This window comes from Perkinsus marinus (genome assembly GCF_000006405.1).
Source record: "Perkinsus marinus ATCC 50983 genomic scaffold scf_1104296946658, whole genome shotgun sequence".
Classification (NCBI taxonomy): domain Eukaryota; phylum Perkinsozoa; order Perkinsida; family Perkinsidae; genus Perkinsus; species Perkinsus marinus.
This window is the reverse complement of record NW_003210883.1, coordinates 108,788-128,137: the sequence shown is the minus strand read 5'-3', so window position 1 is coordinate 128,137 and position 19,350 is coordinate 108,788. Positions and strand designations below refer to the sequence as shown.

General features: G+C 45.0%; 7 protein-coding genes and 1 non-coding gene across 8 annotated transcripts in view; 6 read left to right on the top strand and 2 right to left on the bottom strand.

The window, feature by feature from the left end:
- Nucleotides 1–1,590, top strand: part of Pmar_PMAR011104 (hypothetical protein) — a gene marked incomplete at both ends in the record, with an annotated part of 2,136 nt that extends 546 nt beyond the window's left edge. The window contains one exon of the mRNA XM_002779597.1: nt 668–1,590. Within this exon, the coding sequence (XP_002779643.1) occupies nt 668–1,590 (923 nt within the window). The remainder of the gene's footprint in view (nt 1–667) is intronic.
- A 561-nt stretch (nt 1,591–2,151) lies between these two features.
- Nucleotides 2,152–2,876, top strand: Pmar_PMAR011103 (hypothetical protein; the record flags this gene model as incomplete). Its single annotated transcript, XM_002779596.1, has 2 exons — nt 2,152–2,317; nt 2,701–2,876. The coding sequence occupies 2 exons, from the start codon at nt 2,152–2,154 to the stop codon at nt 2,874–2,876; spliced, it is 342 nt and encodes a 113-aa protein (XP_002779642.1).
- Nucleotides 2,877–4,708: 1,832 nt separating this feature from the next.
- Nucleotides 4,709–6,434, top strand: Pmar_PMAR011102 (fructose-1,6-bisphosphatase, putative). Its single transcript, XM_002779595.1, has 10 exons — nt 4,709–4,898; nt 4,940–5,007; nt 5,047–5,167; nt 5,219–5,363; nt 5,415–5,476; nt 5,527–5,623; nt 5,678–5,835; nt 5,880–6,031; nt 6,080–6,209; nt 6,265–6,434. The coding sequence occupies exons 1-10, from the start codon at nt 4,736–4,738 to the stop codon at nt 6,336–6,338; spliced, it is 1,170 nt and encodes a 389-aa protein (XP_002779641.1). The 5' UTR covers nt 4,709–4,735; the 3' UTR covers nt 6,339–6,434.
- Nucleotides 6,435–6,531: 97 nt separating this feature from the next.
- Pmar_PMAR011101 lies at nt 6,532–6,604 on the top strand. Its single transcript has one exon. It is a non-coding gene; the product is annotated as a tRNA-Arg (tRNA).
- Nucleotides 6,605–6,661: 57 nt separating this feature from the next.
- Pmar_PMAR011100 (conserved hypothetical protein) lies at nt 6,662–7,384 on the top strand (the record flags this gene model as incomplete). The annotated part of the gene is made up of 4 exons (XM_002779594.1): nt 6,662–6,827; nt 6,871–6,923; nt 6,966–7,103; nt 7,145–7,384. The coding sequence occupies 4 exons, from the start codon at nt 6,662–6,664 to the stop codon at nt 7,382–7,384; spliced, it is 597 nt and encodes a 198-aa protein (XP_002779640.1).
- Nucleotides 7,385–8,607: 1,223 nt separating this feature from the next.
- Nucleotides 8,608–10,334, bottom strand: Pmar_PMAR011099 (Alanine aminotransferase, putative). Its single transcript, XM_002779593.1, has one exon. It carries the CDS (start codon nt 10,318–10,320, stop codon nt 8,863–8,865), a length of 1,458 nt encoding a protein of 485 aa, XP_002779639.1. The 5' UTR covers nt 10,321–10,334; the 3' UTR covers nt 8,608–8,862.
- Nucleotides 10,335–11,065: 731 nt separating this feature from the next.
- On the top strand, nt 11,066–15,111 carry Pmar_PMAR011098 (Puromycin-sensitive aminopeptidase, putative; the record flags this gene model as incomplete). Its single annotated transcript, XM_002779592.1, has 15 exons — nt 11,066–11,154; nt 11,211–11,301; nt 11,612–11,691; nt 11,740–11,832; nt 11,956–12,100; nt 12,149–12,322; nt 12,399–12,475; nt 12,525–12,663; nt 12,741–12,925; nt 13,221–13,320; nt 13,368–13,526; nt 13,576–14,492; nt 14,592–14,683; nt 14,729–14,928; nt 14,980–15,111. The coding sequence occupies 15 exons, from the start codon at nt 11,066–11,068 to the stop codon at nt 15,100–15,102; spliced, it is 2,664 nt and encodes an 887-aa protein (XP_002779638.1). The 3' UTR covers nt 15,103–15,111.
- A 3,471-nt stretch (nt 15,112–18,582) lies between these two features.
- Pmar_PMAR011097 (hypothetical protein) lies at nt 18,583–19,142 on the bottom strand (the record flags this gene model as incomplete). The annotated part of the gene is made up of 2 exons (XM_002779591.1): nt 18,583–18,834; nt 18,930–19,142. 2 exons carry the CDS (start codon nt 19,140–19,142, stop codon nt 18,583–18,585), a joined length of 465 nt encoding a protein of 154 aa, XP_002779637.1.
- Nucleotides 19,143–19,350: the final 208 nt, after the last annotated feature.

The following is a 19,350-nucleotide window of genomic DNA, read 5'->3' as shown; positions in this document are numbered from 1 at the left end:
CTCCTCCTCACTAGCTATGGAGTCTCGCAGCCAGCTTTGTCCATTGGAAAGGCTTGTCTGTCCGGGTGATGGGTGACACCCATCGGGGACAGTACTCGTTGAGATAGCCCATGATCATAAGTGAATTTACCCTAGTATTATCCCCTTTATTATTATAGTTTTTACCCCGTTTAACCCCGTGAAGAGTGGCGCGAGGATGGAAGTGAATCTTGCGAAATTTTTTTGGTACGTACGGAGGTCCCATACGGTATGGAACTTCCACACATATCCAAAACATTTCGTATAGAATTACCTAAAGATAGGAGGTAACCCCCCGCGATCAAGATGTTGCTATTCACAAACCCGAAATGTTCCTATCATGGCAACATCATCGGCAATGATTATTGGAAATAAGATAACAAGCTCATATGGTCTCGGTAACAACTTAGATGAAGAGACAACAAGATTAGACAACCTTGAAGAGGGTTAGAACAAGTTACTCATACGACACTGGATAAAGACGGCAAGATAAACCTCTGAGTATTGCTCTGTCACCTCGGTCACAACTTGCGCTGTTCCTAATCGATCATTAAGGCGAGCGAAAAATTAAAACTGCGCAGTTTGAGGTGACAGCGCAACTTGGGGGGGACTCTGGTGTCCTAAGGCTGACAATTGTTTCCCATTTCAGACCTAAGTATCGTCTTTATTATGAGCTTAAGCTCTCCTCCGTCCCCTCCTGATACGATACTATTACATCATCATCACTCTGAGGGACACGAAGCAGCCGGTCCGGCCATACCTGCAGCCCCTCGGCTACCCCAAGAAGAACAACTTGTGGTTATTCCGATGATGACGACGTCTGAGAGGATCCCTACACCCCAACGACAAGTATTGCCTAGTCGACCTCGAGGGCCCATCCTACCACCAGCTCCTACTCAACAACAACCACTTATGCCGACAGCAGCACAGATGGCCGCCTTCATGAATGAGCGGTATCTGGCAAGTCTACAACAGAAGTATCACCAACATCCGCCTTCACCTACTCCCAAGACCGAGTATCATCAACCATCAATCCGAGCCGATCCTCCTAGACAGCCTCAACGACAAGAAACAATAGAGTTCCCCGTCTTCACTGACCCGACTGATCTGGCTGCCAAGCTGTTCAAGGATGACGGATCCTTCAGAAGGCTTCATATGGGCTCTCGTCGTCGTGACAGTCGCTGCTCCCTACATCGACTGCTAGGGAGGGCTTGCAAGGGTAGGGGGACTCAAGTTGTCACAGAATGCGAGTTCAAGGCCAATTACGGTGTATGGACCCTCGCCGGTCTGGACCGCATCAAGAGTCTTCGGTCGAAGGGCTACACAAGCGCTCAAATATATAGCGCAGTTGAAGCGGCCGCTGGTATTGCACTACCAATGCTTGAGAGGCTTCAATATCTTGAAGATGCTCCTGGTAGTCGGATCGCTAAGGCATTGACATTGCCAGGTAAGGCGGCGAGTGGTAATGCCGTAAAGCATCACAGAGGCCCCACCAAGGCCGAACTCATGGCTATATGGGCGATGTTAGAGGTACGTCATCTGAATGAGAGGGCAAGCGAAAGTGCGCTGTGAATCTTCTTGTGACTTACGGTAAGCCGTATATCTCGCTTGCTGCGATAATGAGTAATGTATAATGTAGCTGTATTATCTCCGTATTACTCGCTGGATAGTATCCAGTAATCAACTGTAATCAATACTCATAACTCAACTTCAATCATATATCAAAGGCTTGTGTTAATACTCTTGATGGGACATCGACAAAAAGCTGTTACGGGTATACAATGATTCTCATATAATTAATCTTAATCAGGATTTCCTCGTAAGTCCTCTTATGATGACTGATGTGTAAAACTCTTATAAACTGAGTTGTGTACACTCACACTCAGATATATTCACTAAAATAAGATCAATGCTTCTTGCATCCAAGGAGGTTGTAGAATCATTAATCGGTATCAAGAGGCAGACATAATGAAGAGGACATGTTGCCGGACGGCATAATCCAAAGCTCAAAGTTATGTTAACCATTAGTTACAGATAATGCCTCTTTAATGCACTAGGATCAATCCTCCTCATCATCTCGTGTTTGGCTGAGGCTATTCTGTACCATACTTCGCAGAGTCCTCGGTCTCTGAGATGGGATTAGCCAAAAATCAGCCAAAACGTGTGTATGTAAATCTCCTCAACGGCTTGGGTAGTCAACAACACTTGGAGTGTCTACGCGTCCCCAAGCATAAGGTAGATTCAGAGAGCAGCATCTTCATGCTAAGGGCTACCCCACTATGCCAGGCCACTCATCGCAGTAGATCAGGTTGACTAGGGACCGACTGCTCCTCATTCCTTTTATTTTGATGGAACCCACACTATAAACGTGCTTTTGCGACGAAAGTTTCTGTTACTGTAACGTGGATGTGTGAAGACTAAATTTATTGATGAAAAATAGGTCGTTCTACAATGAATCAAACTATGGACATGTGCAACTACACCCACAGGAAACTCGTGCAGCTGTGGATGTACAATAAAAACACGTTTGCTACAGAAACCTCATATTATAGCAATAGAGCATTATCAAGCCTACATTGTTATCAAGCTTAACATTGAATGCAAGAAGCGAATAAGTATTGAAAAAGACTATACACCACAACATGACCAATGAGTGACGTGCATTGAGTTATTGATATTTAGAGGTCAAGATCGAGGAGACGACAGGTGGTCGCCGTTGGCCCTCTGCTGATACGAACCAGGGCGCCATTCTGAAGCTGAGTATTCGCATCTTCGTCAAAATCAATGGTAAGACGAAGATCTCCAATATCACTACGAAAGCTTCTGAATACACCCTCAACTCCCATGCTGCTTCCTAACAGAGACCTAGTCCGTATCTTACCAATTCAACCTTAAGATTCCTACCTGGACTCCTGCCCATCCTAGCATCAACCTGATTTGACATTTCCATTGTATTCCTAGCCGGGGTTTGTGTTAGCTCGGAAGGTGCAAGAGTCGACATCAGAAGAAGCCCTTCATTATTGTCATGTAATATTAACCTCTACACACGATGTTGTGTACGAGGACAATTCATGTATTGCTCGCATATTGTATATCCGTGGCATCGTTGTTCCCCAAGATATTCGAGACTGTCAGACCGGAGGGTCGATCGGTCGTATTAGTTTAGACTCCTATTGCTAACACGATTACACCAACTTACGAATATCACTGACGGTTTTTATAGACTCTTTGTCTGTATACAATTGCAATAAATATTCAAAGATGAATTTATGAAAACCTCATCACGGTTTAAGACGTTGACAAAGCAAACACAACCGAGCCAATGAGGGCAATGTGGCTTCATTTTACGATGGAGTGAGGCAGAAAATATAAAGTATTGGCCAGGACCCAGTATACTATCGCAAGTTACCTCATATCTGCGCCGCCGTAACATGAAGCATAATTCAACTACACGAGGTGTAGGGAGTAATACCAAATTATATGCGATAATCTAAGAACTCTCGATTGACTAGTAGTGTATAAAGCTGATCATACTGATAATAAACCACGATATAGTCCCTTTCATCCACCTAACACCGGTTTGGGGGAATACAACACCGGAGCTTTTCACTCTGATGTCCTTCCACACAACCTGACTGATAATTTGCGCATTTCTTGTAAATTCGTTGGTCCAAATATTTCCTCTCCAATTACACGAGTTGAGCTCTGTGATACACACCATTCGGGAGAGCATGATTTAAGTATCCTACAAAGAATATGAGACCACTCTCATCACCAACCTATATCGTGTATTGGCCGAAACTGTTGTTCGCCGTGACTGACATCAAACCCGAACGGGAATCGAAGCCGCAGTTGGTACGAAGATCAACCCAAGCCCCATTCCTTCGTCTTGAGGATCTACTGTGGACATAGTCAATACTGTACGGGAAAATATGCACATGGTCATGATATGGATCATATGAGAAAAGTTTGGGTAATTATCATTGGTTTCTGCGCATTGAATGGGAATCATGGAGTTGGAAGTTAACCTTTCAACTTGCGCGGGGAAGATCACAATCTAAATGAACTGAGCATACACCACCCTCGGGGCCTTGAACGGTTGATATTCATGCCCTCTTATTTTAGTGGAGGATGATACCTTGTGAGGCTAGCTAGTCCTTGACGTGGTAGATATTATCATACCATAACTCCCCGAGCTCACCACCTTTTGTATGAGGGGGCTGTCTCCAATGATAGTATTATTACGAACAGCATCCTCAGCAGAAGACACTCCCATATGCTATCCGACTTAGTTCCACTATGTATACACAATTCGGGATAAGAAACGAAATAAGTTACGTCATTGACAAATTCATATTCCACCGTGAGAATGTAGCCACCTACGGTATGAGACTAAGCCGCCTAGTCTAGACATGATTTTGGCAGCAGATTATGGCTGATATTAACATCCGTGACAAGACTGTGTTGAGGAAATATAAGGAATGGCTAGATTGATAAGAATGATCAAGTTACAGGAGGCTAGTTCTTGTTGTACCACCAACGACGGCCTAGCCTAGCGGTAAGCATTCGATGCACGGAAGGGATTGTCATGAGTTATACTCTTTGGTATCCTGTTTAGTTTTGATTCGGGTGTTTTCTGCTGTAAATGGGGTGATACGTCGTCGTAACCTACCTAGACTGTATCTTACATAGTTGGACCTTGGATACTCCCCCTTTCATGCCATCTACAGATCAACAGCAGCAACAGGAGGTTGGCCCTGAGGACTTTACCGATACCGACCCGGAAACACAAGCCTTCCGAGTCCCTCCAAATCAGATGATTAGGGAGGGTATGGTCCCCACCGATTTCCAAACCCAGCTTATCAGCGAACTCGACCTTGGTAAGCTGTGGAGGTATTTATCGTTGTAGGATTTTGTCCAGGTATGACCGGGAAACCTACTATGGGTGAATACGTTATTGCCAACCCTAATGACAGTTTCGGATCGAGAGTAAGTAGTCCACTTTGTTGTTTATTAAGTTACCTTCAGGACGAGTTGTTGAGGATCCTGACTGCCATTAGATTGGCCGCTAAGATTGTGAGTAGGGAGATTAACAAAGCTGGAGTATCCACTCAAGTGTTGGGCTTGGCCAACAACACTAATGTCCAAGGTAGAGTAGTAGTAGTAAGCGCCTATTGAAGGAAGTGTACCCTTTTTGTAGGAGAGGCTCAGACCAAGCTGGACGTCTTTGCGAATAAACTTTTCGTTCAGTGCTTGCGGAATAGGGATGTTGTGTGTGGTATGGTCAGTGAGGAAGAAGACGATATCATTGAGGCCGGTTCTCATCAGCAGAAGAAATCTAACAGGTGTGCATTGTCGTGTTCATTCTAATGCTTGGCGAGGTCTCTTTTGGGTAGGTATATAGTTCTGATGGATCCTCTCGATGGTAGCAGCAATATCGACGTGAATGTCCCCGTTGGTAAGTATCTTACCTTTGTATCTTGCTCTGTTATTATTGGTGTCCTGTAGGAACTATATTCTCGGTACTACGTAGAGCTTCTGAGGTCAATCATAAGCCTAAGATTGACGATTACCTCCAGAAAGGGAGGAATATAATGGCTGCGGGGTAGTAGTGAGGGTTGATATGAGTTTTGATGAGAGCTTGTCATCATGAAGATAGGTATGTCCTATACGGCTCGTCTACTATGTTGGTGATGAGTACCGGTAATGGTGTTCATGGATTCACCCTTGATCCGTCCATCGGGACATTATATCTCACTCACCCTCATATGAGGTTCCCTAAGAGCCGCAAGAATGAGTGCTATTCTATTAATGAGGGTAAGCTGCTGTGATTGATGATATCATTTAGAGACTCTTTGTAGGTAACTATAATGACTTTTCACCTGGTGTGCGGGCTTATCTTGACTTGATGAAGGAGAGGAAGGTGACTGCAAGATACGTCGGGAGTTTGGTCACCGATTTTCACCGTAACCTCATCAAAGGGGGTATCTACATCTACCCTCCAACCCAGAAGGTATATATTCCCATCTTCCTCGATTGTTGTTGGTGATCTTTTTTCCAGGCGCCTAATGGGAAGTTGAGGTTACTCTATGAAGTTGCTCCAATGTCGTTCTTAGCCGAGCAAGCAGGAGGTGCGGCGAGCACTGGTACCATTCCTTGTCTTGATGTCCAACCCACCGATATTCATCAGCGTATGTTAATTGAATGGATGCTTTGCTTCAGAGCTTTGTGTTTGCTGCTTTGTAGGTGTGCCGATGTTTGTTGGGCCGAAGTACATGGTAGAAGAAGCGGTGGAGATGGTGAAGAAGTACGACAGTTGAAGAGGAGATATGAACTATTTATTTTGTTGAATGATTTGGATTTTGCGTAACTTTTTATCTCATCCTTATTTAGTCATCCGTGACATTTTTCAAGTTAAATGTACAGTGCTCTCGAGTTCATCAAGAGGTCGATATTCGGGAAAATAATCTTCTGATCGCGAGTATGGGCTGGTGTTTTTTTTTTAATTTTGAAGGTCTCGTGGCCTAATAGATAAGGCGTTGGTCTTCGGAACCAAAGATTGTGGGTACGAGTCTCACCGAGATCGTTTCAGATATTCTATTGCTATGATCTGTTTAGAGCTGTTTGAAATTGTTCTATTCATATGGGTTACGGCGTCTTCACTTTATTCGGAATCATCTATCCGATCAACTTCTTCCTCGCCACCACCACCGTCAAGTTGGCGGTCTCGAGCGGGATTGTCGACATCATACGTTACACATTCCCTCAGCACACCTATTGGATCAGAGACCTCGACTTTGTCATCGGTTGTAGGGTTCCCTTCGTCTTCTCCCCTTACTACTTGCTTAGTAGGTGTTGGAGTGTCACTGTTGATGGCCTATGCCCTTGTCAGCGTAGCTAGTGGGGTAATATTAACTCAAGATTCTCCTCATATTACCGCAGTACAGATACAGGCGATGAGTCCACAGGGCTATGACAATCATTACGGACGTTTCCAGTTATCTCGGGCCAAGCCTGGTTTGGGTTTGAGGATGTACGCATCACATTACAATGCCCTGGAGTGCTTCACCATGTTCTCTATTGCGGTACGGTCTGGCTGCTCATCTGGAGGGATTGTCCCCCTCAGGTGATCTTGGGGATCCTCCGTGGGATGGATGAACATCTTTTGGCCAACCTGTCGGCTGTGGTAATCCTAGCTCGTGCAAATTACCACATCTTCCACGCCCTCGACTTCGCTATGTTACGAAGCATCGCTTTCGATACAGCATTCATGGCGATCTTAAGTATCATCATGGAAGCAGCATTCCCTGGTAACGTTGTGGTCAAGTTTATGGCAACAAAGGATTGGACCTTACCTGTCTTGTAATTAACCGGATCGTACGGACAATGATTTTTCTATGACTTTTGAGACACTCCTCTTGAGTTCAATAGTTATGTGGGTTATCTGCTATAGTGCTGTTCTGACTCAGGATGTTTCACGTAGGATACGTGTGCTTTACATGTGTTTTTTACGTAGTGTATTTTAGTAGCTGGGTTCTGAGGTAGTAAAATATCCTATATTCCGAAGACCGTTGAAGCAAGTTGAGAGACCGCGTGGATAGGCTAGTGAGAGGTTGAAAAGCAGATTGACAGGCACTGGAATGTCTAGAATGTACTTTACGATAGTGGTTGTGTGCTGATGAGTATATAGATCAGAGACTGAGTCGTCCGTCCCACAACTGAACCCACTGACCAATGTCTTGGAGCAAACCATCCAATGGGGCGCAAGGATCCACTGGGGATAAGACGGGATCAGGTTTTTCCCGTCAAGCAGAGTCGCGTCTCGGCGGAGTACTCGCCTTCAAGATTTGATACTAATTAGCGGCTTACTATAGGTTTTTCCTGCCAAAATTCGAGGATAACTTTCACTAGAAGTTGCCAGAAAACTGAATATTGGTAACTCGACAAGGGTCACAGCGTGTCACCACCACCATCGTCATCACCACTGCTGCATGGTCCATTATGGTAGACAATCGTGCATGTTATTAAAGGAAGGCCAGTGACCTCTCCAAATGAGCTGTCATCAACGGTGTCCTCAGAAAGTAGGATGCAGCCAAGTCCATCATAGCGTCCATGCCAAACCCTGAATGACGCAATGAATGTCCTCATCTCATAATGATCGTTACCATGATGCTTGCTAGAATGCTTGGAATGTTTGGAGTGTTTGGAATGCTTCTTATGATGCTTGGAATGATGATGATGGTGATGATGATGATGGTGACCATGTTCGTGATGGTCATGATGATGAGCATGGTGATACTTGGCGAGGTTGAAGGCCGACCTATGGTAAGCTACTCTAAGGGCCTCAGTGACAGCAGCTCACGTGATGATCCCATCTGTTGAGAATCCTCCTATGCCTGAAAGAAGTCCTCAAACGACTATCGGCAAAAATTCGACTTACCAACATCACCGTTACCATCAGGGACCGACCCGAAAGAGGTTGAAGGGGAATCCATATGGATGACTGGCATTTATAATCCACTCCTTATAAGGAAGGTCATAGTAATTGACAAACTCTACACAATTGATGGGAACGAGTGCCAGACGACACTACTTGAAACTTGTACACAGACCAACGATGGTCGTCGGAGGATGAAGGGACATTCTCGATGAATAATCATCATCTGCTAGTCTCTATTGAAGCTTCCTGCATCATCTCATAGGGAGATCTCCCACATACCTTGGCACTGACAGAGATCAGCCATAGCGATGCTATTGTAGTTAATCGTGATAAGAAGATCAGTAGTAGTAGAAGAGCTTTATTAACAACAATCGTAATAGTAGAAGCTTCCACGACTATACCATCTAATGGTACTTAGCGAGGAAGTTCTTATGGAAGTCGGCGAGCTTACCGATCATCTCCTTCATCATATCATCAGGAGGAAGGATGGTAATCCTGAAATGGTTGGTACCCTCAACCTCCTTGAAGCCGTTACCAGGGACACAAACGATGCCAGTCTGCTCGACCAAATCGAGACAGTACATAACATCAGCACTGGCGAAACCACGGGCCTTGGCAGCTTCAGTAGCCTTCTTGGGGAGCTCGATGTTGACGAAGGCGTACATAGCACCCTGGACACGTTGGCAACTCATACCCTCGATCTTGTTGAACTCCTGAGAGATGGCCTCGGCCCTCCTCTTAAGACCATCGTAGATGTTCTGACGCTCCTGCTTGAATAGAGGATAGCTGGGGCCGTTCTCAGGGGGAGGAGTGCACATAAGGCCGACGAAGATCTGACCCAAAGTGTTAGAGGAAAGACAAGAGGCTGCAACCTTGTTGAACTGAGCGATAGTGGGCTCATCAAAGCCAACAAGTTCCATGTAACCACCACGCTGACCGCACTCACCAAGGAGACCCTTAGAGGTAGAGTGGAAGCTGACCAGCTGGACCAAGTCAAACTTGCCAGGGTTCTCCTTCTGGAGATCCCGGAGGATCTTCTTGAACGAGTAGAACTTCCTCTCAGTGTAGATGTTCTCCTGATAGACCTCATCAGCCATGATAAGAAGATTGTGATCCCGGGCAAAGGTGATGATGCCGCGGATGTCCTCCTCACTCAAGACGGAGCCACACGGGTTGCCTGGGTTGATAACGGCGATGGCCTTGAGGTTCATACCTTCGCTCACGGCACGATCATAGGAGGTCTGAAGCTCCTGTTGAGAGACACTCCATCCATCCTCCTCCTTGAGGTAGTAGTAGTCATAACGGCCACCGTTCATGGTTAGAGCACAGGAGTAGAGGGGATACTGAGGGCAGGGGAGGAGGACACCATCAACACCGGGCTTGGCGATGATCATATCCATCACACGTTTGATACCCTCAGAGGCACCAGTAGTGAGGAAGAGCCTCTCAGTATCACAAGGATAACCATCACGTCTCTCGATGTAAGCAGCGACCTGCTTCCGAATGCAAGGGAGGCCGGGGCTCATAGTGTAGCCACCAGTGCCGACACCATTACTGCCATCCAAGTAGTACTGGGCAGCGGCCTTGACATCCTCAGGGAACTCAGAAGACTCCATAAGAGCAGGGTAGGTGCAGATAGCAGCAACTTGACGGTAGTAGGTGATGGGCTTCTGACCAACGACCTGCGGGTTGCCGATGTTGCAAGGGATGGTACGATCGAAGGGGACGGTCTTGTCGCCCTCAGCAATACGCTTCTTCATCTCAGCAGCCTTGGCCACGACAGCACCACGGACGGCATACTCTGCCTGTCGGATATTCTGGTTCATGGTCTCAACCGTGAGGGCTTGATTGGTACTAGACATGGTGGTGATTATACTACTGTAAAACTGATAGTGATAACGATGATGAGAAGACACTAAGGTGTATTGAAAACGCTAATAGGAGAGGAGGACCACACAAAGCGAGCTGAAAATGTCACTCTGAAGGGCGGAGCGATACAGCTAAGGCGCTTGATACAAATTGTAGTAGCTTGTATCCACGAGATCGCCTGAGATCTTATAAGCCTCTCAGAGAGTAAATAAGAACCTATTCCGTATCGAACTCCTACGAGGTTCAAATACTTCCATCGAAGGATGGACAGCAACGACCATTTATTATCTTTCGCACGCACGAGCAAGCATGTAGCGCGCGCCACGACAGTCGGATGGTTTCTAGTCGACTACTTGAGAGCATTTATTTGCGATCCAACTTTGTAAATAAGATAGCACATTATAGAATCGCGTTCCACTGAATCTTCAAGCTAGGACCTCGCCAGAGGAAGATTCTAGAATTTCCCTGAGAAATTTTCAAAGCGATTTTTTTTCGTTCAAGTAGATACATACTGTCGCTTCGTAACTGCGAAAAAGATTTTTGTTAAAATAACTGTAATATTCCCTGTGGATGCAAGCACGTGTAAACTACACTAAATTGCGATATTCACTGTCCCTCCTCAGCTTACAGCTCTAGCTTGCTAGCCTACCCCACCAGCAACAAACGAGGTTGGTGAGGATTATAGGTTAGTGTATTGGGGCAATAGGATCCTATCAGTTCATTGAATACACTAAACCAATGGTACCTGTCGAGAGGGAGGTACTTCCTACTAACTTCCAAGTCATACAATATGATGTTCATCTGAAACCATCTTTCGAAACCTCGAGGTAGCAGTCTCGACTAAGCCTTGTAGTTGTCTCATGATCACCCCCTATCATGTCAGGTTCGAAGGTGAAGTTAATGTTCATCTCGAGGTGTTGGAGTCTACGTCCTCGATAGTCCTCAATGCACAGGAGCTACTTATCGATCCTGAGGTAGGTAGTCCTAGGTGCACTCGTAATTATATTTTTCATATATTACTATTTATCATTTCATATTTTCCTCATCTTTCATATGTTTTTGCTATTGGAATATCACTCTAACGTGTTTTTATCAATTGTCACCTCATTCTGATATGTATAAAAACCCCAACATTAATTTTCATAAGTTACTCTGAATTTCGTTTCGCGATATATACATTATTCTCGACATGATTTTTTTCTGAATCTAATTTTGTTATAATATGTACATAAGGTACGGTACCTTGGTGGTCTTTGATTGCAATTTCACAATTTGGTTCGTTAGGTTACTTTTAAGTATGATAATGAGGTGTTGATGGCTAAACAAGTGATAGTAGATGTTAACAGGACCGAAGTTGAGTTCAAGTAGTCCTGGTAGTATTTTTATCTTGTTTTTAATTTTGATTCTTTTAGATTCCCCAAAGAACTCCGTAAAGGAGCTGGTGTTTTAACTGTCAAGTTCGTGGGGACTAATAATGATAAAATGTGTGGATTTTACCGGTCTAAGTAATATAAACTATCGAACTCACATCAATGTCCTTAGTAGTAGTCCTTCGAATAACACTATGCATTGTGGTTGCCAGCGCATCTGAATAGGCCCCGCAGCCGCCGCTGCATCCGTGTGTTTAGGTACACTGATCTCGATGGGGAAAGCCATTATATGTTGACGACACACTTTGAAGCGTGGTATGCTCGTAGGGCTTTCCCTTGTGTGGATGAGCCTGCGAGGAGAGCTATCTTTAAGATTACTATCACCACTGAAGCTGATAAACAGGTAGTAGGAATGCATTCATCCTGGTGACCAAATTAAGTATATAATCAGGTTGTGTCGAACATGCCTGTAGCCTCAAGAGAAGTGTTTAAGGGTGGCAAGGATAACAAGACCGTTTATCAGTCGGTCGAGTTTATGCCGACTCTTAAAATGAGCACTTATTTGATCGCATTTTGTGTGGGAGACTTCGAATGCGTGCAGAAGATGACGAAGAATGGCACGTTGGTAAGTACTTGCAGTTTAATTTTTGCAGTTGACTTATCGCGAAGGTTCTATTCCCGGCGGTTGTATTTCTGCTCAGGTTAGAGTGTTGTGCACTCCGGGTAAGAAGTGCTTGAGTAACTTCGCCTTAGATGTCGGTGTGAGGGCCCTCGAATGGTAAGTTATGATGATAATTCTACTTCACGTTTTATTCATCGTACATCAGGTACGAGGAATTCTTCGCAACGAACTATCCTCTTCCCAAACTGGACATGATTGCCATTCCTGATTTTGCTATGGGTGCGATGGAGAATTGGGGTCTGGTTACGTTCAGAGAAGTTGATCTCTTGTGTGATGCAGAGAAGGTAATAAATGGTAGTGTCAGGGATCGAACTTGGGTTGTTTGCTGGATGGTGGGAGAATTTACCATTCTGCTATTTAGGCCTCCTTTGCGAGTAAAGAGCGTGTTGCTACAGTTGTAGCACATGAGCTTTCCCATATGTGGTTTGGTGATCTTGTGACTCTGAGCTGGTGGGATCAACTCTGGCTGAAGGAAGGATTCGCGAGGTTCATGCAGCATCTGTGTACTGATCAGGGACTGTTCCCTAAGTGGAGAATTTGGAACTAGTAAGTGACGTTTTTAGTGATAGTTTATTGTGAATTGTAGTGTCTACATACAGCGTGGGAAATATGCGCATGGTCAACTGCATGTGTTGGTGATAATATAAAAATTCTTGAGAAATTTTGAGAAATTCTCATTCGTTTGTGTACACTTGTGGTCGAATATGAATGTTAACTCCTATGATTGGTAAGAAAGTTTCTGAGCTCAGCTGAGCGAAGCGAACATATATCCTTCCGTCACTGCTATAGATAAATACTAAGTACAATTATTCCAATTGTATTTATGACGAAACCTACTCAGTTACATGACGACGTGTTATGAGAAGTGTCTGCAGATGGACAGTCTAAGATCGAGTCACCCTATTGAGGTTGAAATCCACAGAGCTCATGATGTTGAACAAGTAAATATGTGGGAATTATTTGAATCTATTGATATATTGGTCCTCAGGTATTCGATGCTATATCCTACGATAAAGGCTCGCAGGTCCTCCGAATGCTTTATGCTATCCTGGGCGCTGATACGTTCCGTAAGGGCTGTCAGTTGTACACTAAGAAGTATCAATATGGCAGTACGGTTACTGCTCAACTTTGGGAGGCGTTCGAAGAGGTATGGTATTATGAGCTGGTAATAATCCCTATTATTATTTATCGGTTAGGCGTCCGGTCAGAAGTTGAAAGAAATGATGGCTAGTTGGACTGAGCAAATGGGCTATCCAGTGATCGAAGTCGGCCCAATCGTTGGTGGCCATAAATGCCATGTGAAGCAGTCCTATTTCCTTGGTGACGGTTCTGTCCAAGATGGTGACTCAGAAAAGCAATGGATTGTCCCGATATTCGTCGGTAGTGACAAGACCCCTGAGGGCGACAACGGTGACCTTACTATTATGAATGAGAGAGAAATTGAGATTCCTGTGGATGCTACTGCGAAATGGATCTTATTCAAGTTTGGTGCTTTGGCTCCCTATAGAGTGCAGTACAAGTCTACCGACATGTGGGAAGCCATTCTAAGAGGCATCCAAGCTGGCGAGCTCTCAGTGAAGGATCGTATTGCTGTTATTGATGATATTTGGGCAATGGTCAAGGCCGGTCGGGCTAAACCAGAGGAGGCGGTGAAGACGCTGAAGGTGTTTGCTAAGGAAGATGATGCCGATGTATGGCAAGCACTGAGAGGCGTTATAGGTGGTATGTCTACGTTATGTAAAGGACTTGGTCAGCTACAAGGACTCAATCGTTTGGTTGCTGCTATGGTCGCCCCTGGACTTAGTCGAGTTGGATGGTTTGCTACGGGGGGTGAGGATATCAAAACTCGACAGTTGAGGTGCAATTTGGTGGCTCTTGCGAGCGTGCATTGTCGCGATAATAAGGAGTATGTTGGGAAAGCTCAGGAAATGATGGAAGACTTCTTCACCGACAATGCTGGTTTGGCTGACGATGTCAGACAGTCTGTGTTCCGCTTGGCTCTGGGGGGATCTGATGCGGAGGTTTCGGAGAAATTATGGTATAAACTTTTGAAAGTTGCTGAGGATCCTCATACACGACAGGGAGTAAGAGTCGATGCTTTCGCTACTCTAGGGTAAGTCATTATATCATACTACCACTCCATTATCAAATTATCGTTGTATACGTCATCCTGCTATTATTACTTGTAGATCACCTTATCAGTGGTGAACAGGTACGTCACGCAACCTTCATTGAAGCAGCGTACATTGGACTGGTCTTTGAGTTCTTCCGTGAAGCCCCAAGACTTCTTCCAGCCCATGTTAGGTCAGTCATTCCTGATCCATACGGTGTGTACATTTCTAGTGTCAGGTGTTCGAGCATCGAGTGAAGAGTCGGCCAAGTTGTGTTGGACGTGGTTGGAGGCCAATTTCCCCGCCGTTTTCGCCCGGGTATCAACGTCCAGACCCAATCTTCTCACAAACGTTTTCAACTGCTGTGCTGGAGGCTCTTACAGTGAGGACATGGCTCAACGAGTGGAGATTATTGCTGATAAATATGACCTTAAAATTGTAAGTGCTGCTGCATGTCGGTAACTCCTCTGATCATTTCTTGTGGTTCAGGTCGCTAGAGCTTTATCCCAGCTATGCGAGTCGATAAGGTCAACTGCGCGTTTGGTTGATTCTGCCAAGTCGAGCGTCGTGGCATCTGCTGATTTCTGGTCGGCTTTGGTGGAATTTGAGTGATATGACCACTCACGGTATTTAGAATTTCAAGTTTCGCATCAAAGTTTCATCCTATGGGGTCTCGCGTTAAGTAGCGGGGGAGCTGCAAGCTCAATCCGCAAATGTCAAGATGCGTTAAAGGGCTAATGTATGTTTTTGCATCTAAAGAGAATAGTTACGACTCGGACGAGTACACATGTACAGTAATTTAAGAGAATACTTTGGCCTGCTTAGTAAGGTCTGCTCATCCAGCTGCGTGGGGCTCATCGTTCGTGTTTGTCCTTGACTCAGCGGAATAGTAAGCACCGCTGAGCCGTCGTATCGATTTGGTGAGTGTTAGTGGTAATGGATTAGAATAAAGCGAGCTCGCATTTTTACGGTAGTAAGTGTGAGTCTTCGCAGAGATCGAGGTTCTGAGAAGTCTGTGAATGTTCAGTTTGGAACATGATGTCGTGAGCAAGGAATCGAATTTGGTAGGACACATAGTACATAGTGTTGAAACTTAAGTATGGATTGCGAGTCATGGTCAAGGAGTTTTGCCGGGGATTATCATTCATGGCACTTTTATAGTATATGCATGCATCGAGGGAATGCATTAGTTGAGGTTAATTCTGCGTTGCAAGTAGCACGGTGCGATTCCGGCGTATATTGCCTGGTTCGTGCTCTATTGTACGAGCTTGCGTCGTTGGTAAAATTCTATGGGAACACCAATAATTCAGTTTTGTAATAGACGGCTTAGAACGCATACATAATATTACGATTCAATGCTCTGTTTATTGTTGCGTTGAAACCAATTGTTGGGGACGCTTTTGCCGGGACTTTTATCTCAAGGGTAGCAGCAAGTCAGAGAAATTTAATTTATTACACGGTGGTAGGCTGATCAGTAGTTTAGGTGACGTGCATGTTGCGAAAATCATAAATATAGGTATATTCAAGTTAACGTTGCGTAGATTACTGTATATGGAAGAAGTGAAAGCTTTGCTATTCTATATAAATCGATTGAATGTCCCTTCCGTGTATTAATCAAGTAGCAGAGTGAAAGACAGTCCTATAATTACCGTGTTCGAAATGGAAAAAGAAATAATCGTTCACAATTTCGGCATGTCCTCAAATTTAGCGTCCTTGAAGTGTGACGTGTAAGTAGCCGTCAACTGGTTTAACTGAGGATAATCCTCAGTTCAAATCAGTTGAATATGTCCTCAGAATTTCGACATAGTTTTATACGTCGTATAGATCACTTCATTTCAAACGTTGAACTTTCCCTAGGAGAGTATTCCGTGGTTTCCCTGCAACGGACGCATGTATTGGTAGCAATTTGTCACCGGGAGGCACAGCCACACATCGAAGGAGCTTCGCAGTCGCAGTCATACAATGTTCCGAGCATTTGACATGAATTGACAGCTCGAAATATAGTGCTGTTAAGCTGTATGCTGTTAGCGATGAGCTGTAACGTTTGCTTACCAACGAGAAGCGCATGTGATCACGAACCGAACCATCCGAACGATGTACGCGTAGCTGAATGAGTCGAATTGTGACGTACGCCGTATGTCAGAATTGGGATACTTGTAGATAGACGATGACATGTGGAAGGTGGACCATCGGGATGAGGGGTGCAATGCAGGTGGGCATACACAGTGGTTGTAAATATGCTTGTTGTAAGCTTGAGATGTGTACGGCCCATTGGGTTCAATCACGTTCCGTAGCGACCTGACTGTACTACAGTCTTGGATTCGAGAAAACTGAGCAAGTATGTGTTCAATATGAATGTGAGCAGCAGCCAGTCCAGGTAGAGGGTGTAATTCACGTACCCAAGGCTCGCTGAGCGAGCCTCTCTCCCCGCACTAGCTACTTGCTCGCACGGCTTGCCCAAAGAAGAATACTGTCTGGCTGAGACTACCAACCAATTATCCCAACTTACAGAAAATTGTGGAGTACAACACCAAAGGAGTAAACACAGCTGCCTCCCAGTTTACAACTCTATTTGGTGTTTCACCTCTTCATCTTCATCCAGCTCACTGACTGATACGATCCATGACGGATTACCCGTTGTTCCATGAGGTCCTCATAACAAGGAGGCACTCCTTGATGCTCGATCTACCGACGGTTCTACTGCGAATGATACCAGCGCTCGTTCGTCGACCATTTCATATGGCTTTCCGCGTCAACCAACTTAGAGGTGTGAGTATTCTACCATGACACAACTAATATCCGTGTTCATACCGTCACGTGGTTTCGCAGTATTACCGTGGCTATTAGCGATATCCGTTAAGAACAATATCATTCCAGTGCTGGAATATATCACCCGCTTATGTAAACTGCGACGAGATACTAGATCTGACAAAGAAGTGCTGGACCAGTACTTTTTGATCAAATTTAGTACCTCGGGGGGCCACGACGAGAGTATTCGTCGAGCACCAGTACTACTCACATGGCGAGATCTCCAAGTTGGAAATTTCAACCAGAGATCGGGCTCATCGATAAGGAACTGAAGAAGTTTTTATCGTTCTCATTGACAGCGAGAGTGGTGTTACAATCATAAGCATGAGTACCTGCTGCCTATAGTGTACGACGATGAACAGTTCGCGATTTCTTTGACGAGGGGTTCGAGACTTTGGTCTGAAAATATCAAGATTGCTTTCGGAGCAACGTGAGTGAAAGGGAGGGTTCATTCAAGCGAAGCCTGTGTCTTACTGGCCAGAGCCAATAGTAGAAGGTTCATTTACACACGCTCTTCCGACAGAAGTCTCCCAGTAATTTCCCTTTCAGAAACGTTCTCAACACTTTCTCGGTTAAATTTCAGGCGGGAGTTGAAGTGGTTCGTAAGCGAGTTAGCCATGAGAAGTCAACTGCGGAATACAGCTCCCCGTCCATCTCAATTGCATGGCTCAACTGGAGCCACTCAAGGGTCGATCTATTTACTTGGATTCTTTTCTGATTGGTCATTGATGATCAATATCGTTTAGACCCCGCCGCCTCGGGACTGAACTCATAGACGATTAGGAATCAACGTAGATGTTATGTGACTCAATCACTGGACGGAACACGACAGAACAATCTGTTAAGAACCTGTGTCCTGTAAGAGCTTCATAAGCTATATGTCATCGATCAACTTAGCGCATATAGCAAACATCCACTGGCACAGTAAAAAACGACTCATCTATACTCGACCAATTAGACTCTCTTCAAGAATAGGCGTATACTCGAAGGATTGGTTTGTAGTGGAAAGATATCAGGAGCGGTCCGGTAATCCCCGATTCAATCGGGATACCACAGAGAGGGTACCACATAGATCTGGGAACCGGGCCGTTCAAAAAAAGTGTACACTAAAACAACACCAATAGAGTACACCGTACTCCAATCAGTAGTCTAAAGATTGGGTGAAAATGTTGATGACCTAAAGGCCCAGGTAGACGAGAACAGAAATTCCCCCGCCGAGAAAGGTCCATCGAGGACTCGGCCGAGGAAAATCCTCGTCGACTTTTACCTACTCATCTGAGAGCTTCACGAGTAGTAAAATGCAGCATGAAGTAAAGAAGAATTATTCTTGGCGGGTAAGTCATTCAGGATGGTCGGCAAACTGAACCCGTACAAAGTCTTTTCCTCAATGATACGAGTCTTCTCCACAACTTGTTTCTGTGACTGGTAGATATAGCCATCGAAGTGACCGTCCGAGTAGGGAGGCGCACCCTTCTTGATCAGTTCCTTGTAATCGATAGGTCGATTAGTCCTCTCCATGAAGCCGAGAGTTTCAACCTGAAGTGAGTTACAACGAATGAATGCAAGATTGTCGACTAGTAATCTTCCAAACGTGACACGCTATAGCGGACAGGGGACTTCTGATGGCTTACTGAAAGTTCCAGTTTTTGAGGTGGTATCCCGAGGTTGATGAGGTAATCAACAGTTTTGCGTGCGACCGTGTCATTAATAACGCTCTCGTCGGTAGGTCCCGGATGTCCAAAGTGAACCGATATGACATCGAAGTAGTCTTCAATCTTGGATAACTTGATATAGTTCCACAGGGGTGAGTCTTCAGGCTCCACAGCGAAGCTGAAAACGAACATGAATGTCGCGGTTGCCAGCTCAGATCAGTAGACTCATACTTGAAGCTTGAGAACGGAGTTATGAGGATGCCGTACCTACCCAATCGAAGCTCTGACTGGCTCCCCAGACTTGGTCACCAAGTTGTGGCGGATATGTTGCTCACATTCTGCGCGATTTGCCAGAATAATTGCTGGCACGCTCTGCCCAATGAAATATCTCACCTCCTCT

Coding starts and splice junctions, on each gene's coding strand:
- Pmar_PMAR011102 (XM_002779595.1), top strand. CDS start 4,736: ATGCCATCTACAGATCAACAGCAGCAACAGGAGGTTGGCCCTGAGGAC. Junction 4,899..4,939: donor TATCAGCGAACTCGACCTTG/GTAAGCTGTGGA, acceptor GATTTTGTCCAG/GTATGACCGGGAAACCTACT. Junction 5,624..5,677: donor AGGAATATAATGGCTGCGGG/GTAGTAGTGAGG, acceptor TCATGAAGATAG/GTATGTCCTATACGGCTCGT.
- Pmar_PMAR011099 (XM_002779593.1), bottom strand. CDS start 10,320: ATGTCTAGTACCAATCAAGCCCTCACGGTTGAGACCATGAACCAGAAT.